This window comes from Lactuca sativa, chromosome 2, assembly GCF_002870075.4.
Source record: "Lactuca sativa cultivar Salinas chromosome 2, Lsat_Salinas_v11, whole genome shotgun sequence".
Classification (NCBI taxonomy): domain Eukaryota; kingdom Viridiplantae; phylum Streptophyta; class Magnoliopsida; order Asterales; family Asteraceae; genus Lactuca; species Lactuca sativa.
In genome coordinates, this window is record NC_056624.2 from 140,658,184 (window position 1) to 140,679,938 (window position 21,755).

General features: G+C 30.1%; 2 protein-coding genes and 1 long non-coding RNA gene across 3 annotated transcripts; 1 reads left to right on the forward strand and 2 right to left on the reverse strand.

The window, feature by feature from the left end:
• The first annotated feature begins 10,669 nt into the window (after window positions 1-10,669).
• LOC111917513 (uncharacterized) lies at window positions 10,670-19,425 on the forward strand. Its single transcript, XM_023913195.3, has 3 exons — window positions 10,670-11,524; window positions 18,463-19,008; window positions 19,137-19,425. Exons 1-3 carry the CDS (start codon window positions 10,757-10,759, stop codon window positions 19,233-19,235), a joined length of 1,413 nt encoding a protein of 470 aa, XP_023768963.2. The 5' UTR covers window positions 10,670-10,756; the 3' UTR covers window positions 19,236-19,425.
• LOC122196476 (uncharacterized) lies at window positions 11,844-12,888 on the reverse strand. Its single transcript, XR_006188172.2, has 2 exons — window positions 12,572-12,888; window positions 11,844-12,092 (listed from the first exon to the last, which is right to left on the reverse strand). It is a non-coding gene; the product is annotated as an uncharacterized LOC122196476 (long non-coding RNA).
• A 29-nt stretch (window positions 19,426-19,454) lies between the features above and the next one.
• LOC111917512 (aquaporin SIP1-1) lies at window positions 19,455-20,899 on the reverse strand. Its single transcript, XM_023913194.3, has 3 exons — window positions 20,331-20,899; window positions 19,852-20,124; window positions 19,455-19,729 (listed from the first exon to the last, which is right to left on the reverse strand). Exons 1-3 carry the CDS (start codon window positions 20,625-20,627, stop codon window positions 19,577-19,579), a joined length of 723 nt encoding a protein of 240 aa, XP_023768962.1. The 5' UTR covers window positions 20,628-20,899; the 3' UTR covers window positions 19,455-19,576.
• Between the last annotated feature and the right edge of the window lie 856 nt (window positions 20,900-21,755).

A 21,755-nucleotide genomic window follows, 5' to 3' on the forward strand; every position in this document is an offset into this window, starting at 1 on the left:
ACCCAAGAAACCGAACCGACCAGAAACCGATCCTATTGGGTTCTGAAAACCAAAAACCGACCATTTATGGGTTGGGTTGGGTTTGGGTCTAAAACCGACTCATGCACAACCCTATGATTCAATAAGAATTAATATTATAAATTAATATTATATATAATTTTCTTTTGGATATAAAATAGTAGAAAAGTTAATAAAATGAATCTTACCCGCCAAGTCTTCGCTAAATTATCAATTGACTAATAACTTCTTACGTCTGTTATTTTTTAAACGACAAATAGATAGTAAAAAAGGCTTAAACATTTAGCAAGTAGCTAAAGAGCACAATACAAAGTATTACAAGAGATTAAATAATATGAGTAAAGGGAGAAATACTTCAGACTCAACTACCACAAACACTTCTTACGAACGCTAGCTACTTTTTTAATTAAAAATAACCAGCCATTATTCATAATTTTTTCGAAAAATCACTGGTAAAATAAGATTTTCTGAATATCAAGATAATGTTTATGTTAATGGAAGTGATTCATTTACAATAGCTTTTTTTTAATAAATAAGAATTTATGTTTTATAGAGTTGTAAAATATAATAATATTTTAAAATATGAATTGATATGTGATAAATTAATATGTTATCTATGAATCAATTTTCTGATTAATATCGTAAAAATTAGCAATATTACGGTATTACACAGAGTTAGCAACTGCCTACCCAATTTTGGATTGTTGGAGGGAACATCTCTTCCAGTTAACTAAGGAAATACATAAAAAACCAACTGTAAAATGTTCCGATAAAGAAATTTGATCATGCATAAAAATTTTCAAGAACTTGCTAACCAAGAGTTACATAGGTGATATGTCAACACATTTTCATAAAATTAAAGAATAAATGTTTATATTGAAAGTAGTTCGATTTTATTATGAAAATGCAATATATTTAATTTAGATGTTAACTTTTTTGTTGAGTAATGTAATTGATATAGATTAAATAATTTAATTTGGTCCAATAATTCGTCTTACCTATTTTTCAAAAGAAGTCTATGATATTTAATAAATAATTAGATATTTTACTAAAATATATTTTAAATCATGTGTCGCATTGTTTTTTACTATAAAAAAGTCTATACATATGACACGTACGAGTACAAAACATTGTTATCTTAATTAATAAGCTTGCGTAAAACTTGTTTAACTTTGCTCATTCAAATGTGTAATTATATATTATAAGATGGCATGGTACACGTGTTTTCTTAAAGACTATAGCATAAAATGAAAATGAGTGATAAAAATAAAGAAAATTATTATAAACTATATTGCGAGAAATTCCCTTTACTGCTAAGAACATCATTTTCGAAAAAGTTTTTTTAGTTTTTTAAAAAAATATGAATTGTCTTGTCATTTTGACTAAAAAAAATCATAGACCATACTAAGAAAATCATAATCCAACTATGAAAATCAATACGTTTTAGTGGATTTTACTTTATAAAATAATATTGTTTTGTAAAAAAATTATCAAACCTACTATATGATATTTGGAGAAAAAATTTCAATATGTTTTTTCTTCTGACATTTATATCAATTTATTCGTTTTATCCATTTTGTTCTTGTTGATATAACATAAATTCAAAAGATTCAGATTAGTATTTTATTATTGTTTATATCAGTAGTTCATGATAGTAAGAAAATGAGAATTGATATACATTAGACCATCCGATATAAACTTTGGTGTTTAAATTCTTTTCTATATATATTTTCCAGATTTATACAAATTGGTGAAAGAGAAGACATGTTTAGATGACAAAAAAAAGTGTCTTTCTGACACCCTACATTGAAGTATCTTATCCAAATAGCTAATGGGGTGATATGAAGCATTTAAAGAAGTGTATTCAGATGGGTTCAACTCTTATACATTTGTATGTGGTGGATAATTATCTACTAGAAAACACACATAATGTTCAATACAATGTTGCAAATTGATATGTTACTTGTTGTGATTAAACTAGCGAAAGAAGAGGGTCTGGTAGCAGAAAAAGGGGAAAGCTCTACTGAGAATAGATCCAACGGAAGAGGTAGCAACAATCAGACATGTATGCATATCTCTCTAAATGATCCTTATAATGTTGGTAGATATATTGTATATGGAGCACCGATACACCAATAGTCCGATCCACAAGTTATTTATGAAAACTAGTATATGTATTGACAAATTTAGTATGCCAAATTCGAATATTATGTGTAGCACCATATCAAACACGGGCATGACCATATCAAACGTCGTTACCACTATGTTAAATGTCAGTAGCACCATTTCAAACACCGATAGCACAATATCAAACGACGGTTGCACAATATCAAATGTCGGTTGATCCACGTCAAATGCCTATAGAATGGAAAATTTGCTATGTCATACTGTTAAATAGTCAAAACTTTAATTATGTTTAAACGGCGATGGTAATGATGGTACCAGTCATATACACTTATTTCATAGAAAGTGGTGAACCAAAAGAAGAAATCGTTTTGAGGAAATCCGACACAAAAGAATATGATGTTGAAATTGAATAACTGATTGTCGTAAACAATCACACACAAACACCATTATTGGTATGCCATATTTACCGAAATGTCTTGATCACGAATATACAGTTGGTCCATTGCACAACTAAAACTCGACTGATGTAATAAATGTGCTACAAATTTACAACAACAAAGTATCGCTTCAGTTGGCTCTAGGAGTAAAAACTATAGAGGAGGGTTTCAGTACAAAATTGCTAGATTTACCAAAAAAAAAAGATTACACGTGAATTGTGTTGACAAAAATTATAAATTTTATGTTACATATTTTAAACTAAATGATTGTAACATGTTCCACATTCACATACTAGTGGACCAACACACATGTTATTCAACAACACAATTAAACCCAATCCATCACCAAGCAAGAAAAAAAAGTGTTGGATATATTGTTGTCAGTGTGTTGGGTAATGATCAATGTAGAGTCTACCGTGGACTCCACATCTAAAAAGATTTAACATTGAGGTTCAACATTCATGCTATTTGAAAACAAGCATGACATGCCAAAACAGTTACACATTAATCTTCTGAGGGGAACTCAAGTGGGGTCATTTCCCAAGATGTAAATATAGTGTTACAACCTAGAGAAGCGTGATTTTGGTTCGGTCACACATTAAAACGGATGTTGAAGACCGCTTTGAGCTCTTGTTTTTCTACATCGGTTTCATGGTAGCAATTATCATTTGTGTATGAAGTTATTTTCATTAACTTCAACATTTATATAGTCATCATCCATTTATTAACTTGTTTTGATTGTATTGTAGCTAAGGGCATTTCACAACATCTATCGACATGCACTCATGATTGGCGGTGCCCACATTAAGTGTAAGTTCAAGGGCATCGTTTGGTGGCAGTGCTGATGAAAAAAAACCGTGACATCCCTATTTTCATAATATGGACAATCTGATGATAAAGTCACTCAAGAGTCTAAAACACGTCTGAAGCGTGGAAGGTCATTTGGTTCTAAAGATAACGATACACGAAAAAAGAAGAGAAATAGAAAATGAATTAGATCATGAGGAAAGTGTTCCTCGAGAAACACAAAATATCAAAATTCCCCCAGGAAAGGAAGATGTTACACTAAATTATGGTCAAACAAATAGAATGTGTGAACAAGAATAAACTGATAATATAAGTGCAATATTTTCTTATTCAGTTGCATGTGATATTAATATGTCATTGAATGTCAAAGAAGAAATGATCGGGCTAAATGGAAATAGGCTATGCAAGTTGAATTAAATTATCTTAACAAGAGTAACGTTTTTAGGGAGATCATCCTCACACCTAGAGTTGTAAAACCATTAGGATATAGATAGATCTTTGTACAAAAAAGAAATGAGGAAGAAGAAATTGTAAGATACAAGACTAGGGTTGTGGCTTAAGGTTTCTCTTAAAGACCCGGAATTGATTATGAGGAAACTTTTTCATCGGTAATGGACGCAACCACTTTTAGATACTTAATCAGCTTAGTAATCTCTGAAAATTTAGAGATACGTCTTATGAATGTTGTTACAGCTTACTTGTGTGGATCAGCTGATAGAGATATATTTATGAAAATCCTTGAAGGATTAAAAATGCCTAAAGTATTAAGTGTAAAACCCAAAGAAATGTATTCTATGAAATTACAAAGATCTTTGTATGGGACATTAACGTAATCTGGACATATATGGTACAATCATTTAAGCAGTTATTTGACAAGTAAAGGTTATACAAATAATACTATTTGTCCATGCGTATTTATCAAGAAAACAACATCTAGGTATGTGATCATTGCAATCGATGTTGATGATCAAAACATAAATGGAACGAATAAAGAAATCATCGAAGTGATTAGCTTTTAAAGAAAGAATTTCAAATGAAAGATCTTGAAAAAACCAAATATTGTCTTGGTTTGTAGATTGAGCATATGTCTAATGGAATATTTGTGCATCAATCAAATTATACATAAAGAGTCTTGAAGCGTTTTAATATGGCCAATGCCAATTGTTTAAGCACCCCAATGGTTGTTAGATCATTAAATATTGACAAAGATATATTTCGTCCATGTGAAGAAAATGAAGAAGTTCTTGGTACAGAAGTATTATATCTAAATGCAATTGGGGCTCTTATGTATCTTACCAGTTGTACTAGACCCGACATTTCTTTCATTGTAAACTTGATAGCAATGTTCAGTTCATCCCTTATAGGAAAAGACATTAGAATGGGATCAAAAATATTTTTTTGATACCTTCGAGGAACTATTGATTTAGGGTTATTTCATCCTAACAATTCAAACCAATGTTTGATTGGTTATGCAAATGCAGGTTATTTATCTGACTATCATAAAGTTAGGTCTCAAAGTGGATACGTATTCATGAATAGAGGTACCATAATCCTTATATTTATATTAAAATAATAAAAACAAAATAAATGTTAGATGCTATAATGACTTCTTAAGTAATAAAATAATTCTCAATTTTATTTTAAGTAGTATATTGATATTTATAGCTTATATTTTTTAAGTTCAAACTATTGGTGTAAATTAACTTATAATGTTGTCTAGACTATGAAATCTAAATTAGTTTATATACATAAATTCAATATTTCAAAATTGTCATTCTGCAACAAATTGAATTTCAAAATAACTTTCCTTAATTCACATCTTTCAATATATAATTACATGATTTCATTTTTGAATTTCAAAATAACTTTCCTTAATTCACATCTTTCAATATATAATTACATGATTTCATTAAAATGATAGAAACAAAATAGTTGTTAGATGCTATAATTAATTCTTAAGTAATAATATAAATCTCAATTTTAAGTAATACATTGATCTTTAAACTTTAGATTTAAATTTTCAGTTAAAACTATTGGTATAAATTTATTTATATATAATGTCAAGATTAAGGAATCAAAATTAATTTATATACTTAAATTCAATATTTCAAAATTATCATTTTCCAACAAATGAATTTCATAATAAGTTTCCTTTATTTATATCTTTCAATATATAACTATATGATTTCATTAAAATTATATAAACAAAATAAATGTTAGATGCTATAGTTTAATTCTTAACTAATAAAATAATTCTCAATTTTAAGTAATATATTGATGTATAAGTCTTATATTTATATTTTTAGTTCAAACTATTAGTGTAAATTAATATATAATGATGTCAAAATTAAGGTATCTAAATTAATTAATATATAAATTTAATATTTCAAAATTATCATTTTGCAACAAATTTAATTTCATAATAACTTTTCTTAATTCACATTTTTCAATATATAATTATATGATTTCATTAAAACAAAAAAAAAACAAACAAACAAAATAAATGTTAGATGCTATAATTATTTCTTAAATAATAAAATAATTTTTAATTTTAAGTAATATATTGATGTTTAAACCATATATTGGTATTTTCAATTCAGACAATTGATGTAAATTAATTTATATTGGTGTCTAGATTAGGATGTCTTAATTAATTTATATACACAAATTCAATATTTCATAATTATCATTTTGCACGAAATTGAATTTCATAATAACTTTCTTTAATTCACATCTTTCAAATTTTGCAAAATTTTAGTGATTTATATATGCATAGTCGATTTGTAGAAAAAGCTTTATAAGTTATATCTATTAAAATTCAAGGTATGACCAGTATGTTTCATATATATATATATATATATATATATATATATATATATATATATATATATATATATATATATATCAGTGTTTCAGAAATCAGCCTTGGCGATCGATTAATCGCTTAGCGGTCTTGAACCAATTACGATTTGGGTGTTTGACAGAAATTTGTCAAACTCGGGCTTAATGGTTCTTGGCTGTCCTCGGTGGTCATAGGTGAGAAATATTTAAATTATTCATTTTTTTAATTTTTCAAATAATACACCAAGATATTAAATTTTCAAATTTTTAAGTTTACAAAATTTTAAATACTGTACTAGCATTTTCAAACTTTTAAATTTTTAAAATTTTAAAATTTCAAATACTTATTTCTTTAGGATATATTATTTTTTTAAATAATTTAATTAGTAATTTAGGGTCACCGATTAATCCTCACCTAATCCGAATAATTGTTTATCGTCAATCGACCGTCGAGCAATTTTAACAACCTTGATATATATATATATATATATATATATATATATATATATATATATATATATATATATATATATATGGGAATAGTGAATATACCCTTCAGATATGGGAAGTGATTCGTACACAACAGTTTTTTGTCATACACAACAATTTATGATTTATAGAGTTGTACAGTATAATTTTTTAAAACACCAATTGTTGTGTATGGAGAAACATTATTGTGTACAAATCATCTCCCTTAATGTGTGTGTGTATATATATATATATATAGGGTTAGGTTATTTTGTTTTCACTATCTATTGTGTGCATGTATGACTTATTCTGGACCAATCTTTTTAGTTATTTTAAGAAAGTAATTAATGCATATTACATGTTGAAGATATAATAGGTATTAATTACATCTTCAGCATTTAATAAACATTAATTACTTTCTTAAAATAGCTAAAATGATTGGTCCATAATCAATCATACAGGCACACAATAGATAGTGAAAACATTTGAACCTAACTCTCTCTCTCTCTCTCTCTCTCTCTATATATATATATATATATATATATATATATATATATATATATATATATATATATATATATATATATATATAGAGAGAGAGAGAGAGAGAGAGAGTTAGGTTCAAATGTTTTTACTATCTATTGTGTGCATGTATGATTGATTCTGGACCAATCATTTTAGTTATTTTAAGAAAGTAATTAATGCATATTAAATGTTGAAGATGTAATTAATATCTATTATATCTTCAACATGTAATATGCATTAATTACTTTCTTAAAATAACTAAAATGATTGGTCCAGAATTAGTCATACATGCACACAATAGATAATGAAAACAAAATAACCTAACCCTATATATATATATATATATATATATATATATATATATATATATATATATATATATACCTAAATCTATTAAACTACGTAGTTTTAATAAAATGGAACTCGATTCCTCCAGGATTTTCTGCTTTCTTTCTCCTGCTTCCATAATCAACAATTTAAAGAATTCGGAATTCATAGCAAAAATAAAGAGGTTCAATTCACTGAACACATTGACTGATTATTGATATAATTTTCTGAAAGAAAAAACTATTTCGTTGATCGACTAATATCATTTCCAAAACACATCAGTTCCTGATTAATCCCACACATATGTTTTCGATTTATTTTTCGGTTTAAGCAGTCACAGTCGGCCATCGTTCCAATGGGTTCGCCATCCACCTGATTAATTTGTCGCTTTACAGCTTGCTTGTCCAACCAGGTTCGTGAATTGCACACTTGTATTGGACAATTTTTGGATATAGTTTGTAGCTCATGAGTATCTGAAATAAAACAATCTCATTTTCTTTTCTTCTTTCCCTTGTACACTATGTATAGAGTGAGTTAGGTCTAATGGGCAATGTGGAATGAACATCACTACATGCAAACCATTTTCACTATAAATTGTAGTATATGCAGCCCACCCACCAGGTGCTCGATTAAATGTCTCAGTGAAATTTTCTGTGAATATTGCTTGAAAAGCGTAGGCTGGAATTGGTATTATCAAAAACCAATGACTGAAATACCCTTGAAAGTGCATCTGTCATGGCTTTTCCAGATTCTTTAACAGCCGAAAGGTTACTATTACTGCTTAAATCCGATAATGAGGTTGTCGACACTTCCAACACAAGAACAAAAAAAGAAGTCTAGTTGCAGTTTACTGAAATACCCTCCTAGTCCTCTACTCCTCTACACAACCTTACTAATGACTGAAATACCCTTGTTGCATGTTCCATGATCTGTAAATCATTTTTGCATAATGATGGAGATGTTAAGAGCCGAAAATATTTGGGATCAAAGGATCTTAACAAAAACAAACCTGTAGAGAGTTCGATGTTCATATTCACCAAGGATACAACTACAATCTGTGATTCAGATACGACTATTGCTCTTCACTATGTTAACTTTGTATGTCATTATTTTCCTGTTAGTGATCTAATAACTTTTTTTAGGAGAATGAACAAACTTTGTGCAAAGTAAGAGGGTGTTTGGCTTAACTTTTCAAAACCCAAAAGTCCTTTTTGGAAAAGTTACAAAAAGTCATGATTTCCTGACTTTTCCAAAAAGTATCTTTTCCTTGTATAAAAACACCAAAAGCAGCTTTTAAAATTGGTTTGCCAAACATCTTTTGCTTTTTTTCTTTTCAAAAAAGACTTTTGGGGTGTAAAAAGTTAAAACAAACACCCCCTAAATCTTGCAAAGCTTGGAGTATTTTCCTTCTCTTCATGATAAAGTGTTGTAGCTACAATAGAGGTTGTGATTTGCATTTCTCAAAAACAAAGGATTGTTGAAACTTGAAGAATTGAAAGAATTGTAGAAACAATACTAGTTGTTCAAAAAGAAAGGTACTTATAAAAATAATTAAATCTTTGATTTTAGAAATATGATAATTATATTAACAATTTTTTACTTTTTCATGAATCAGGTAGATGAAGCATTGCAAGAGAAAAAATGACGAGATGTGTTGTTTTTTAGAGCAAATGAAAATTTTCATGTGATTCTTGACATTTTTTACTTTCTTTTTTGGTCAACCATGTATGAATAATTTGGAAAGTTTTTATGTTCCTTAACAATTTTTAATGATTTGGAAGTAGCACAAGATTAGAGGCAATCAAAAAAAGGAACACATATGGTTTCCTCCAACTTTTTACCAGTCAAAGTTTTAACTTTTTCATACAAATTCATTGGATATGAGGATTCAAAAAAGACGATAACAAACACCAAATAAAGAGTCGTACAAAAATGACAAGTGAAATCCTATTATAACAACTTGTAAATTATACATAAAAACTTATACATCGCTCAAGCCTCAATGCTCCATCATTAACTATACAAAAATAATGTAATCGGGTGGATCTCATAGCAAAAAAACACACAATAGAATGACATAATCTGACAGAATTACATCAGACATGTCGGAATCCTGCACAAAAACATTGTTACCATCTTTCTCCATACTTAGAATCTGGATAAATCTTTAACTAACAGCAAATCATCTAACTAAATTGAAAAAAAATAGTGTTATGATATGAGATGACATTTTGTTAAACACCTGGTGGGTATTTTTTTTTAATAAAGTTGCAAATGAAAAAGAGCCGACTATAGTGAATAAGTCTCAATTCTTTAAGAAGGCTAGAAAAAGAGTAGAACTTACACATATTCAATCAGAATCATAAATCAATTGTCGACACCAAGTGAATAAGTTTCAATTCTTCAAAAATCAAAACTTCCACCTATAAGAAATCAAATAACTTTCGAGTGAATAACTCCTGATTCTGAGGGTTCAATCGTTCAGAATAAATAAATAAATAAATAACTTGGAATAAATTCATAAAATCAGAAAAGAATAGGAAAAGAAATCGATTTAAACATTGACGTTTGCATCATGCAATCATTGACTTAAGGAAATCAGTCGAAGTGATCATCAGTATGCGTTTTTTTTTCCTGTGAGTTCTGTGAAATCGAATTAGTAGAAGCAGGATGTCAATTTGTGTTTTTTTGTTTAAAGCTATGATCATGGTCACGTGATGTATCAATATTTTTAAGAAGGAAGAAGTGTTCACGTATCAATTTTTCTTTCAAACGAAGTCAATAACGAAACAACATAGTTTTAAGTATTGGGTTTGTAATCTTATATACCCTTAAGGGTATATTCACTATTCCACATATATATATATATATATATATATATATATATATATATATATATATATATATATATATATATATATATATATATATATATATATATATATATATATATATATATATATATATATATATATATATAATGGATAATGGTTTCAATGGCAAGTTGATCGTAGACCTTTTACAATGGTTTTGACTTCAAGTATTGCAACTAATGCACTCAAATCCGGAGCCTCTAAACTTGTGCAGTCAAGTTAACTTGCATGAAGTTTACTCAATAAATTTAAAAACATTATTAATTCCGCAATTTCTTTAAAACCTTAGATATTGAGTTGAAACATTCAATCATCTCAAATTTGTCTTTAGCCATGATCTCTTCCACCTTCAACTTCTCATCAACAGCAATTTGGAAAACACTTGCATTTTCAACATTAATCATCATCGTCCTAGTCATTTTCTCAAACCAACCCAATTCTCTACAGACTGATATCATTCATGTTGCAACTAATCAGTCCTTCTTACCACTGAACACCACAAACGTTTCCCATCTTGTTTTTGGACTTGTGGGGTCTACAAAAGCATGGCGCTATCGGAAACCCTACATCGAGTCATGGTGGCGCCCAAACACCACCCGCGGATACCTCTATCTTGACAGGACCCCGACTGATGATCTCTTGCCATGGTCACAGTATTCTCCTCCTTTTCGTATTTCTGATGACAATTCAAAGTTATTGGAAGAAACGAAGCATGTTGCACCAATCATGGTGCGGATGGTGCATGCGGTTATCGAGGTTTTTAGGGAAGAGAGAGAAGGGGTACGATGGTACGTCATGGGAGATGATGACTCGATCTTTTTTGTTGACAATTTGGTGGATGAACTATCGAAATATGATCATACTAAGTATATATACATTGGAGGTCATTCAGAGAGTATAATCTCGAATCAAATTTACTCGTATGACATGGGATTTGGTGGAGCTGGACTCATATTGAGTTATCCGTTGGCAAAGATGGTGCAACAAAATATTGAAGACTGTTTTAGAAGGTATCCGTATTTGAACAGTGCAGATCTGATTTTGATGACTTGTGTGAATGATTTTGGAGTTTCAGTGACTCCTCATCAAGGTCTTCATCAGGTATAGATTGTCTGTTTAAATGGTGTGGTAAATTACATACTTATTGCACATAGAATTTCAGTATATGCAACTAACAAAATGCAAAAGGAAATGAAAAAAAGGACATCAAATTAATTATATAATAAATTAAAATTTGATAAATTCAAAATATTCAATATCCACTTGTTTAATCTGACTTTTCATGAGAAAAATTTAAGAAAGAATGTCGTGGCTACACCTTTGTTTGCTAAAGAAGTTGTCGTTAATGCTATTTTTTTAACATTAGCTACTAAAATGCATAAAAATTGTAATTAAAATGCAGAAAAATTGTATAAGTAAATGGAGAAAAACAATATATTATATAAAATACTTAGTATAAAATTCATAATATATGTTAAAGTTATTATTTATCCAAATTAAAACATTTACGAAACATAAAACTAATCATGCGTGCCATCGTCATCATCTTCATCCCCTTGGTTCCCTCGTTATTGACTCCATTATCATTTTGTGTCGATAACAATTTAAAGAAGTTTGCGATTCTATCTTCATATGTCGGGTCACTTAGCATAACATCAAGACGATATGGCTTCAAAGTAAATATGTACATTAGAAAACTTATAGTTTAAATCAATAAAGTAAAATAAAAGGAATTTTAAAACTAACAATTATCAAAATAGCAACAAAGAGAAAAATACAAATTACCAAATTAAATGCTAAACTACCAAAATATCAACATAAACCAAACTACCAAAATACTAAACTATCAAAGTATTTGGAAGCCTTTACAAGTTCATCATACGAGTTCTTGCCAATCTACTCAAATTAGTTATTGGTTCGGTGGTTAAAGAATACCAAACGACTTTCTCAAAAATCGGCAAACCACCGAAGGTCCACTCCTTGTAAATGAGATTATCTAATATGCTAAAACATACAAGAAAAGTTAATTCTCTCTAAGTTTGGCTTCCGAAAAGCTTACGACTCCATCAATTCACGGTATTTAGATGGCATACTTCAAGCTACCGACTTTGGAAATAAATAAAGAGCATGGATTCAAGCTTGCCTTACCTCCTCTAGAGCTTCCATTCCAATCAATGGGTTTCTAACCAGAGAGTTCAAAATGAAGAGTGGCCTTCGCCAAGGCGATCCTCTTTCTCCATTCATTTTCCTTCTAGTCATGGAAGGTCTCAATATGGCTTTTAATGAGAGAGAGAGAGGTTTTATCAAAGGTTTCCAAGTTGCAGACGATGGGATGTTTGTCGGAGATTGGGACAGTGAAAATTTAATGCGGGTTCTTATATTTTTTAAATTTACTTCGGGCTTTCAAATCAATACTTCAAAGAGTAAGCTTGTTGGTATTGGTGTCTCGATCTTAAGATTACCAATTTGGCAAACTTCATCAAAAAAAAAAAAAAAAAAAAAAAAAAAAAAAAAAAATTCCATATACCTATGCTGCTGATTAACCAAAATATGTATAAAATCAATGTTGGGAACCTGGTCATTTATAAATTTAAAAAAAATCAAGGTGGAAAGTTAAGGTTGTATCTATTAGAGGGATACTCTCTCTTATAAAGTTCATCCTGGTTTGCTTGGCTCTTATTACTTATCTTCTTTTAAAGCTCCAAAAAAAAATCTTACATATTCTTGAAAGCCATATAAGAGATTTCATTTAGGGTGCAAATGGCGAAACGCCAAAAAAGACTAAGGAATAAATGGACGCTTGCTCTCTCTAGCAAAAACAAATGGGTTTGGGGATTGGGAGCCTCTTTGGAGCGAATCGGCTCTCATCACTACTCTTTGTTTTTTCTAAAAAACCACTTCTGATTATTTATTATTGCGTCGTACAGGACACGCGCAACACTAAGTCTTTCGCAACTGTTTGATTTTCAGAAGACTTCTAACTTAAAAACTGTTGTGCGTGTGCTGGGTGGCACGAGACCATCTGCTTCAAACATCTTCACACTGTACTTTAACTTATTGCAGCAGTCTGCAGACGTTAAAAAACAAACACACTTTTTATTACATGTTGCAAGCGTTTGGTCCACATCTTCTGCTACAGAGGGTTGTAGAAGTGGTCCACAGACTTCAAGCATTTTCGCTTCGAAAAAACAAACAACAATAAAGTGGAGATTCCTTAATGAACCTAACTATAAGTGGGTCAAAGTTATTGAAGGTATATATAGAAGTAATGGTGGTTTTAACTTGATCATCACCCAAAGGTATTATTCCCTTTGCCTTGCTATCATATTGTCTTGTAATGATTTTGTTAATATGGGGTTAAATCTCGAAGATGCCATTCCTAGGAAGGTAGAGCATGGAATTTTCCCAGCTTTTGGGAGGCTAAATGGGCCCAAGGTTTACTTTTCAAATCACAATTTCATCGGTTATAAGTTTTGGAGAAGTATCCAGATTGTTATGTAGGTGATCAACTTTCTTCCTTGAGCTTCTGTTAAAATGGAGGATGGATATTAGGGGTGGTATTGAGAAACATGAATTTCAAAATATGTTAAAAAAAATCTTGGTTGTATTATTTTTCCTAATCAACAGGAATGTTGGGTATGGAATTTAGATGTATTAGGAGACGTCACTGTTAAACACGTTAAAGAGAATTTGATGCTCGTTTCCTTACATGATTAAACCAAGGTCACTAATTGAAACTCCATCTTGTTGATTAAAGTTAACATATTTAGATGGAGGTTGTCTCAAAATGGCCTTCCAACCAGTTGCAACCTAGATAAGAGAGGAATATATATCCATTCTGGTATATGCCCTCTTTGCAACAATCTCCTTGATACCATCAACCGCATCTTTGGTTCTGTTAATTTTTCCCAACAAATTCATGTCAAATTAATCTTTTGTTGGGGTAATAACCTACCTGTTTCTTCCTTCAAACAAATTCTTTTTGCGCTTTAACGAGCTTCTGGTAAGTCTAAGATGTCAGATGCGGTCATGGTGTGTTGCTTATGATCTATCTGGAGTTTTAGGAATAAACTCTTATTTAGAGTTCTCAATCCCAAAATGGGGATGTTATCAATTCAATTTTATACCACTCCTTCATGTGGGATGCTTATAGGATTAGGGGATCGAATCTATCTTGGTATGAATGGGAAACCTGACAATTGTTGTTAGAATGATTTAACCGTATTGTATATGTTTTTCTCTCTCTAATTTCTTATTAGAGTTTTTATTGAGCCTAAGATATAAAAAAAGAACATATACCAAAATATCAATAAAAGGATTCCTAACTTACAATTACCACAATATCAACATGAACCAAACTACAAATTCCCAAAATATCAAACTACCTCAACATAAACCAAAATACCAAACCAATATTTACCAAACAACTAAACTACCAAAGTATCAACATAAATAAGTACAAAATTACAAAAAAAACACACACACACACACATTTAACATGGTCCAAACTACAAAGTACCAAACTACTAAAGTACCAAAACATTAACATAAACAAACTACTAGAGTAAGAACATAAACAAACCTACCAATTATCGAAGTTTATTATAAATAATGAATATAAACCAAAATTACCAAACTAACATGCATTCATTGATCTTTGTATGAGATTTTGAAATTATATTAGTTAGTTTTACGTGTGTATAGTGTGATGTCTTTGACTGTTGTGGTGCCTATGATACTGACTATCCCTTAGAGCAACTCGATGTTGAAAATAAAGTTTATGCCTAATGCCTTTAACACGACCTCATCAAGCACTCAATACCTTTTAAAGTATGGCAACCTCATCCAATGGTGTTGGATTACACTCTTCATGTAATCCTTAAGTTTGTAGTTCCAACTAATATACTAAATCATTTCATATTTTTCAAAGATGGTTTGTTAGATTAATATACACACATATCCACTTTAAACAAACACTTACATATTGTTGCTTGACTAATGAGCTATTGAATGTATCGTCTTTACTTGTATGAACATCGTGGGTGTCTTTACCAAAATGAAAAAGTAAAGGCTTCCCCTGTTCTTCGCCATTGATTGTGAGAGGTTAAGGATTTTTGCCTTGCCCCTTCTTTTTTGGGATCGAAAAACTTCAATTTTATATATATATATATATATATATATATATATATATATATATATATATATATATATACTAAATAAATCAATCATAATAAGGCTTGACATCCAGCTCGTGTTGACCACGGCTTCCACCCAATAGAGGCGGTGGATCCTCATGGTCAGCTTCATCACGGCCCCGACATATGACATTAGCCATCAAGTAGAGAAGAATAATCCAAATTAATGGCATAGTTTAAGAGTTGTAAGATATGGAATACAAAACATTAGGAATAAAGTTTTCTATTACATCAAGAAAATTCATTGAGTGTCTCTCTCATATACAAATAAAGTTGTATGTATCCAATAGAAAATATAAGTGTCTCTTATAAATATAAATAAGGTTTTATAAAAATAAAGCGATTTAATCATACTCGCCCAGTCTTATCCTCAAACACATCATTGATGATACCCAATGGTAGAGTAACCTTATTTCCAGTCACTCCCTCGGTATTATAATCAATTGATCATTATGAAAGTACTCCGTGTAGTCGCTACAAGTTTATATAGAAATATATACTAAAATATATACCGGGGAAACAAAGTGAAAATAACAATTGAATCTTTCTTAAACAAACAAGCATGTATGCACATTCACATCCTAAATGATATAAAGTATTGAAAAAAGCAATCCCAAAATAAGAACAACCTGAAATTAATTTTTATATCAATTTATTATGAGTATTCTAAGCTCGCCTTCATTAAAATGAAGACACATAAACTAAATATCAATTGAAGTACTTTCATATTTTTGTTAGTTATAGCATCCTACTTTTGTTTTTTTTTTCTATTAAAGCATTATACTTTAAATAGTTCACTTATTAAATATTATATAATATTACAGTTTGAATATAAGAAATAACATCTTATATTTATTGTTTTCATTTTTTCTCCTACATCATTGTATTTTAAGTATTATGTTTTTTATTTATTTTTTCTTTAAGCGAAACCAATATATTATAGTTGATATATTTGGATATGAGATTTGTTTGTTTAGGAATGTATGTTTCTTAATCATAAAATGGGAGGAAAATGATCCTTAGGACACAAGAAAACATATTACATGTATTTCAATGATTTATAATCAAGTCATTACGATCTAAGCTCATGATGATTTATCTAATTAAGTCATTGCAATCTAGGGTTTAACTAATTAAGTCATTACGAACTAAGTTTATTATGATTACATAACAAATATATTAAGTCTTTAACAACTATGGCACAACAAGACCACACTTTAGGGATTGTATAATTAAGTCATTACAACAATAATACATAACAAATGCATTACGTCCTTAACAATTAAGTCATAACAAAACACACTTTAGGGATTATCTAATTAAGTCATTACAAGATGATTACATAAGAAATGCCTTGACTCGATAAAAAATTAGTCATAACAACAAACACACTTTAGGGATTATCTAATTAAGTCATTACAAGATGATTACATAAGAAATGCCTTGACTCGATAAAAAATTAGTCATAACAACAAACACACTTTAGGGATTATCTAATTAAGTCATTACAAGATGATTACATAACAAAGCATTAAGTACATTCCAAGCAGATTAACAAATCATTAAATCGTTAACATTCAAGTCCTTACAACCCATAGGGTTATGGTTAATTTCATACTTAAAGAAAGGGAGTTTGGTCTCGTAATCACGAAAACGGGAGGTAAAAATGATTAAATCGGCGGTGGTGCTCATTGTGGTTGTTGACAGAGATAAAAAAAAAAAAAAAAAAAAAAAAAAAAAAAAAAAAGATGTGACAGTTTCAAAGGGAGATCGAACCCTAAATTACATGTGTTTTGAACTAAAGGAGATAGAAAGGCGATGTAAGACAAAAATATAAGATGATAAAGTTTTTTTTTAGGAAGATTGGTCTATTAAAAAGTCCATCCATCTTTCTTATTATTATTTTAGACATTAAGATGTGAAGTACATTCGAGTACGTCATGAATATTCACAAATGATGATAGAAATTTAGAACGGATAATTCTGTTTATCGCAAATCTTTAAAATTTCAGAGAATGACATAAGTTTTAGGGAAAAAATCGTAAAAAACAAATGTATTTTCATCAAATGTTTAAAAAAACCACTATATTATTTTTTAGTGCATAAAAACTCTTATATTTTCTGAAATTCTTATTTAAGGTTTTCTACACTTAGAAAAGCCTAATCTATTTTCATGAAAGGATTAAAAAAAAACCATTATATAATTTTTTGTAGTGCATTTATACCCTTATATTTTTTTGAAATTTTTTAATCTAATGAGTTGTAACAATCAAAACGTTGTGAATCGATTACATAACATTTTTAACTATCTAGAATTTATCAAGCTCAATGCCTTAAATGATACATTTTAAAAAATATAAAGGTTTTAACGTACAAAAAAATTATATAGTGGTTTTTTTTAGACTTTGATGAAAATATCCACATCCAGAATATGCATAAACATATATACCCACATCCAGAACATGCATAAACCTTCTTTTCCAACCATCTCTATAGTTTTTAGATCTCTAAGGGAGAAGTGAGTCGTTCCCTCTCAACCCATCGAACCCACTGTCACATCAATTTTTGTCTTTTTTTTTTCTTCATCTTTTCCAACCCACAACACACGGAAATCCTATCTTTTTGAACTCACTCAATCCACTCAATTAAAAAAAATGCAAAACAACTAAGATACAAGTTTTAAAACATATGGTACATAAATCTCCTTTAACTAAGATACAAGTTTTATGTATTTGTACTTAAAAAAAATATGGTAAAGTTTCTTGTCCTATGTATACCATGTAATAATGTATGATTACTATATATATTTGTAGCCAAGTCTAAATATTTTAAGTATCTTTACAGATGGATATACGTGGAGATGCATCAGGATTTCTATCTGCTCATCCAAGAGTTCCATTACTTTCCCTTCATCATTTCGACCACATAGATCCTATTTTTCACTCTATGGATCGATTCGAATCCACAAATCACCTCATGAAAGCTGCAAATGTCGATCAACCTCGTTTGATTCAACAAACCATATGTTACAATAGAAATTTGAATTGGTCTTTTTCAGTTTCATGGGGCTACTCGGTTCATATCTATGAGAAACTCATACCTCGTAGCATCCTAAAGATCCCACTTGAGACCTTCAAGCCATGGATACTAAAAGCTAAGCCACCTCTTTACATATTCAACACAAGAACACTTTCAAACGACCCATGTGCAACTCCTCATGTATTTTCATTCGAGTCTATAAAGAATATCAATGATTATGAAAGTGAAATCATTACAAGTTATACTCGCTTTGGTTCACGTGGGTTACCAACATGTGGATTCGCAAACAATCATTCTGTAGATTCCGTTTCAAGAATTGACGTTGTTTCACCGAATAGAAAACCCAACCAAGTAAGTTTGATTGTTTGAATATCACATTCAAATTAGAAGAGTTTGTAAATCATCACTAAATATGTATATATGTATAACTAAAATTATTTTCAACTTAAATATCGAATAATATTATTGGTTTGGTGTAGAATGGGAAAACAGAATGTTGCGATGTACTTGAGATTGATGGAATGGGAGTCGCAAAGCTAAATTTGAGGGATTGCATGAACGATGAGTTAATTGCATGAGATTAAGTTTTTCAGAACTATAATATTAAATATTCTAATTGTGAATTTGTGATTAAGTTTCTTTTAATTTAACATTATCAATGAACTTGAAGTTTGTATTAATTAGGCATATGCCTAAAACCTTCGTTGACTTTTTCTTGTGTGTTTGAGAAACATATATCAATGAACTCGATTCTCTATCCTTCTACTATTTACAATCCCATATTATTTTCAAACAAGTTTTGGAATGAGATTATGAATTTATGATTAGTAAAGTCATGAAAAGAATATGTTTTTAAACAAGTTTTGGTAATTATTTTCAAGAAAAACATATTCTGTAAATCTAAAAAAAGGCCTTGTTTTTATGCGGTTTTGGGTTTTTGTGGTGGTGGAGGTGGGAAGACAAATCGGTAAAACCATCCAGCCAAAATTGCGCCTAATGATGGACATATCCAGTAAACATAAAACTGCTCCCATGTGTTATGTTTATTATTCACATATGCCCACCCAAATGCCTGTAATCATAATCATAATCAGAATCATAATGGTAAAAAGAAGTGTAAATCTTGTAAAAGATCGTATATGGGGATCAAGGAACTATGTTAATTAGAAACAGAAAGAGTTTTGTAATACTTACATTTGCAGGATTCATGGAAGGACCTGTGTAGCTTGAACCAACAAGAATGACCACCATAGTTGCCATGGAAAGCATCCAGTTCTTCAAGAACAAGCTGTTAGGACCTTTGATGATGATCAAGAGAACAACAAAGGTGATAACGAAAGTAAAAACTCCCTCAGCAATGGCTCCAGTATGCAAATCGACTTTTAGTGTAGGTCCTTCTAGCAGATGTTTGTACTCTAATGGCATCAACTCCAAAAGAGCCATGACACCACCAGCTGCACCAATCGCCTGTCGACAATTCAGAAATTAAACACTGTTTTTACATGTTTAACACTAATAATCAACAAATATTGATCCAATTCTGCACTATTCATAGTTGAATGTAACGATCTGTTTTCGCAATTTCAACTGTAACCTAACAATTTGGGTAATTGGAAACCCTTAATTCGTCAAAAAAAATTAGGACTACGAAAAGTAATGTCTGGTTGTATTACCTGAGCAGGAAAGCGGACGGCGGTGGACATGAGTGTATCATCGTCGCCACCGGCACCGGCGATACTAAACGCAATTGTACCGATCGCATTGAAGCTAGCGCCACCGAAGGCATCGGCAATCAATCCAAACACGACGGAGATAACAAATATAAGGGAAGTAGTGATTGCAAGGGAAGCGAGCCCTCCGGCGCCCATCGAATTAGTAATAATGGAAGTGGCAGCGCCGAGGGTGGAAGCACAGAATATCCACATGAAGGTCACCACCGCATCACCAACTGCCGCCTTCACCACCCCCATATCTAGAAATGAACGGATTCAGCTTTCCGGTGTAACAGAATCCGCAGGTGAAATCAGTTCACCTGAATATGGATTAGAGAACGCCACCTAAAATCAAAATTTCAGCGGATTGATTGTCGATGATGAAGATTTTTGGATCGAGAAATCAGTGATCTAGGGGATCTGGAAATTGTTTAGGCTCCTGTTTCAATGAGTTAGGAGATAAGTTTGACTATATGATGTGAAGTGAAGTGTATCTCTCATTCTTAATATCCACGTTCAAGATCCATGAGCTTTTTAGTAGCAAAATATATATAATTTCGATTAAGTGAAACTATAACGTATTTTACTTTATTTTATTTGAGCGATATAAATAATATCATTTATATATATAATAATAAATATGTCATCGACATAATTTGTCATTAAAGCTATCTTTTTTGTCCGATTTTAACATGTCGACTGACAATAGAGTAATAATTTTATTAATTTTATAAAATTATTTGGTAGAAATGTATAGTCCCTTTTGTCGTGTAAATTAATGAACTCGCTGATTTGCAAAATGGCAAATTGTATGAAAATTATTACAGTTTGGACTTTGGGTTTTAATAATCAAAAGATTTTTTTTTATGTTTTAACTATTGAGAGTTTGATTTTTTTTTTAAGAAAACATCATATAAATCTTGATCTTTATTAATATAATTTGAAATTTATTTTGTTTGACTCTCGATGAAATTTTAATATTCGATTGAACCATTAAATGTTTGAATTTTATTTAAAATGGTTTTATTAAAAAAAATATTCAATAATTGAAGTAGAAAAAAAATCGTGGTGAAACAAAAACAAATTCAAACTATGTGTTTTTTGTGGAATACGAAAAAAAATTACTTCACTTGTAGGTTTGGTAATATACGATTCTGATGTTATACTTAAACATTTTAATGACGAACACTTTATGTATGTCACAAAATGAGCAGCTGTCAACACTATAATTGAATAAATGCCACATTACACATGCCAAAACTTATATATCAGATTCAATAAAGAAGATTCTTTTTTTCTTTTTAACTTTTAAGAATTGTCGTATATAAGTAAGTATATTCAGATCCAGTTAAAGCATGATAAGAAAGCACCACTGCCCAATCTTTT

Bases quoted from the DNA above. Each gene is read 5' to 3' on its own strand.
- LOC111917512 (XM_023913194.3), bottom strand. From the start codon at position 20,627: ATGGGGGTGGTGAAGGCGGCAGTTGGTGATGCGGTGGTGACCTTCATG. The intron at 20,125-20,330 runs GTAATACAACCA...AATTGTCGACAG, and splicing joins CCGTCCGCTTTCCTGCTCAG to GCGATTGGTGCAGCTGGTGG. The intron at 19,730-19,851 runs GTAAGTATTACA...TTATGATTACAG, and splicing joins CTTCCATGAATCCTGCAAAT to GCATTTGGGTGGGCATATGT.
- LOC111917513 (XM_023913195.3), top strand. From the start codon at position 10,757: ATGATCTCTTCCACCTTCAACTTCTCATCAACAGCAATTTGGAAAACA. The intron at 11,525-18,462 runs GTATAGATTGTC...GTATCTTTACAG, and splicing joins CTCATCAAGGTCTTCATCAG to ATGGATATACGTGGAGATGC. The intron at 19,009-19,136 runs GTAAGTTTGATT...GGTTTGGTGTAG, and splicing joins CGAATAGAAAACCCAACCAA to AATGGGAAAACAGAATGTTG.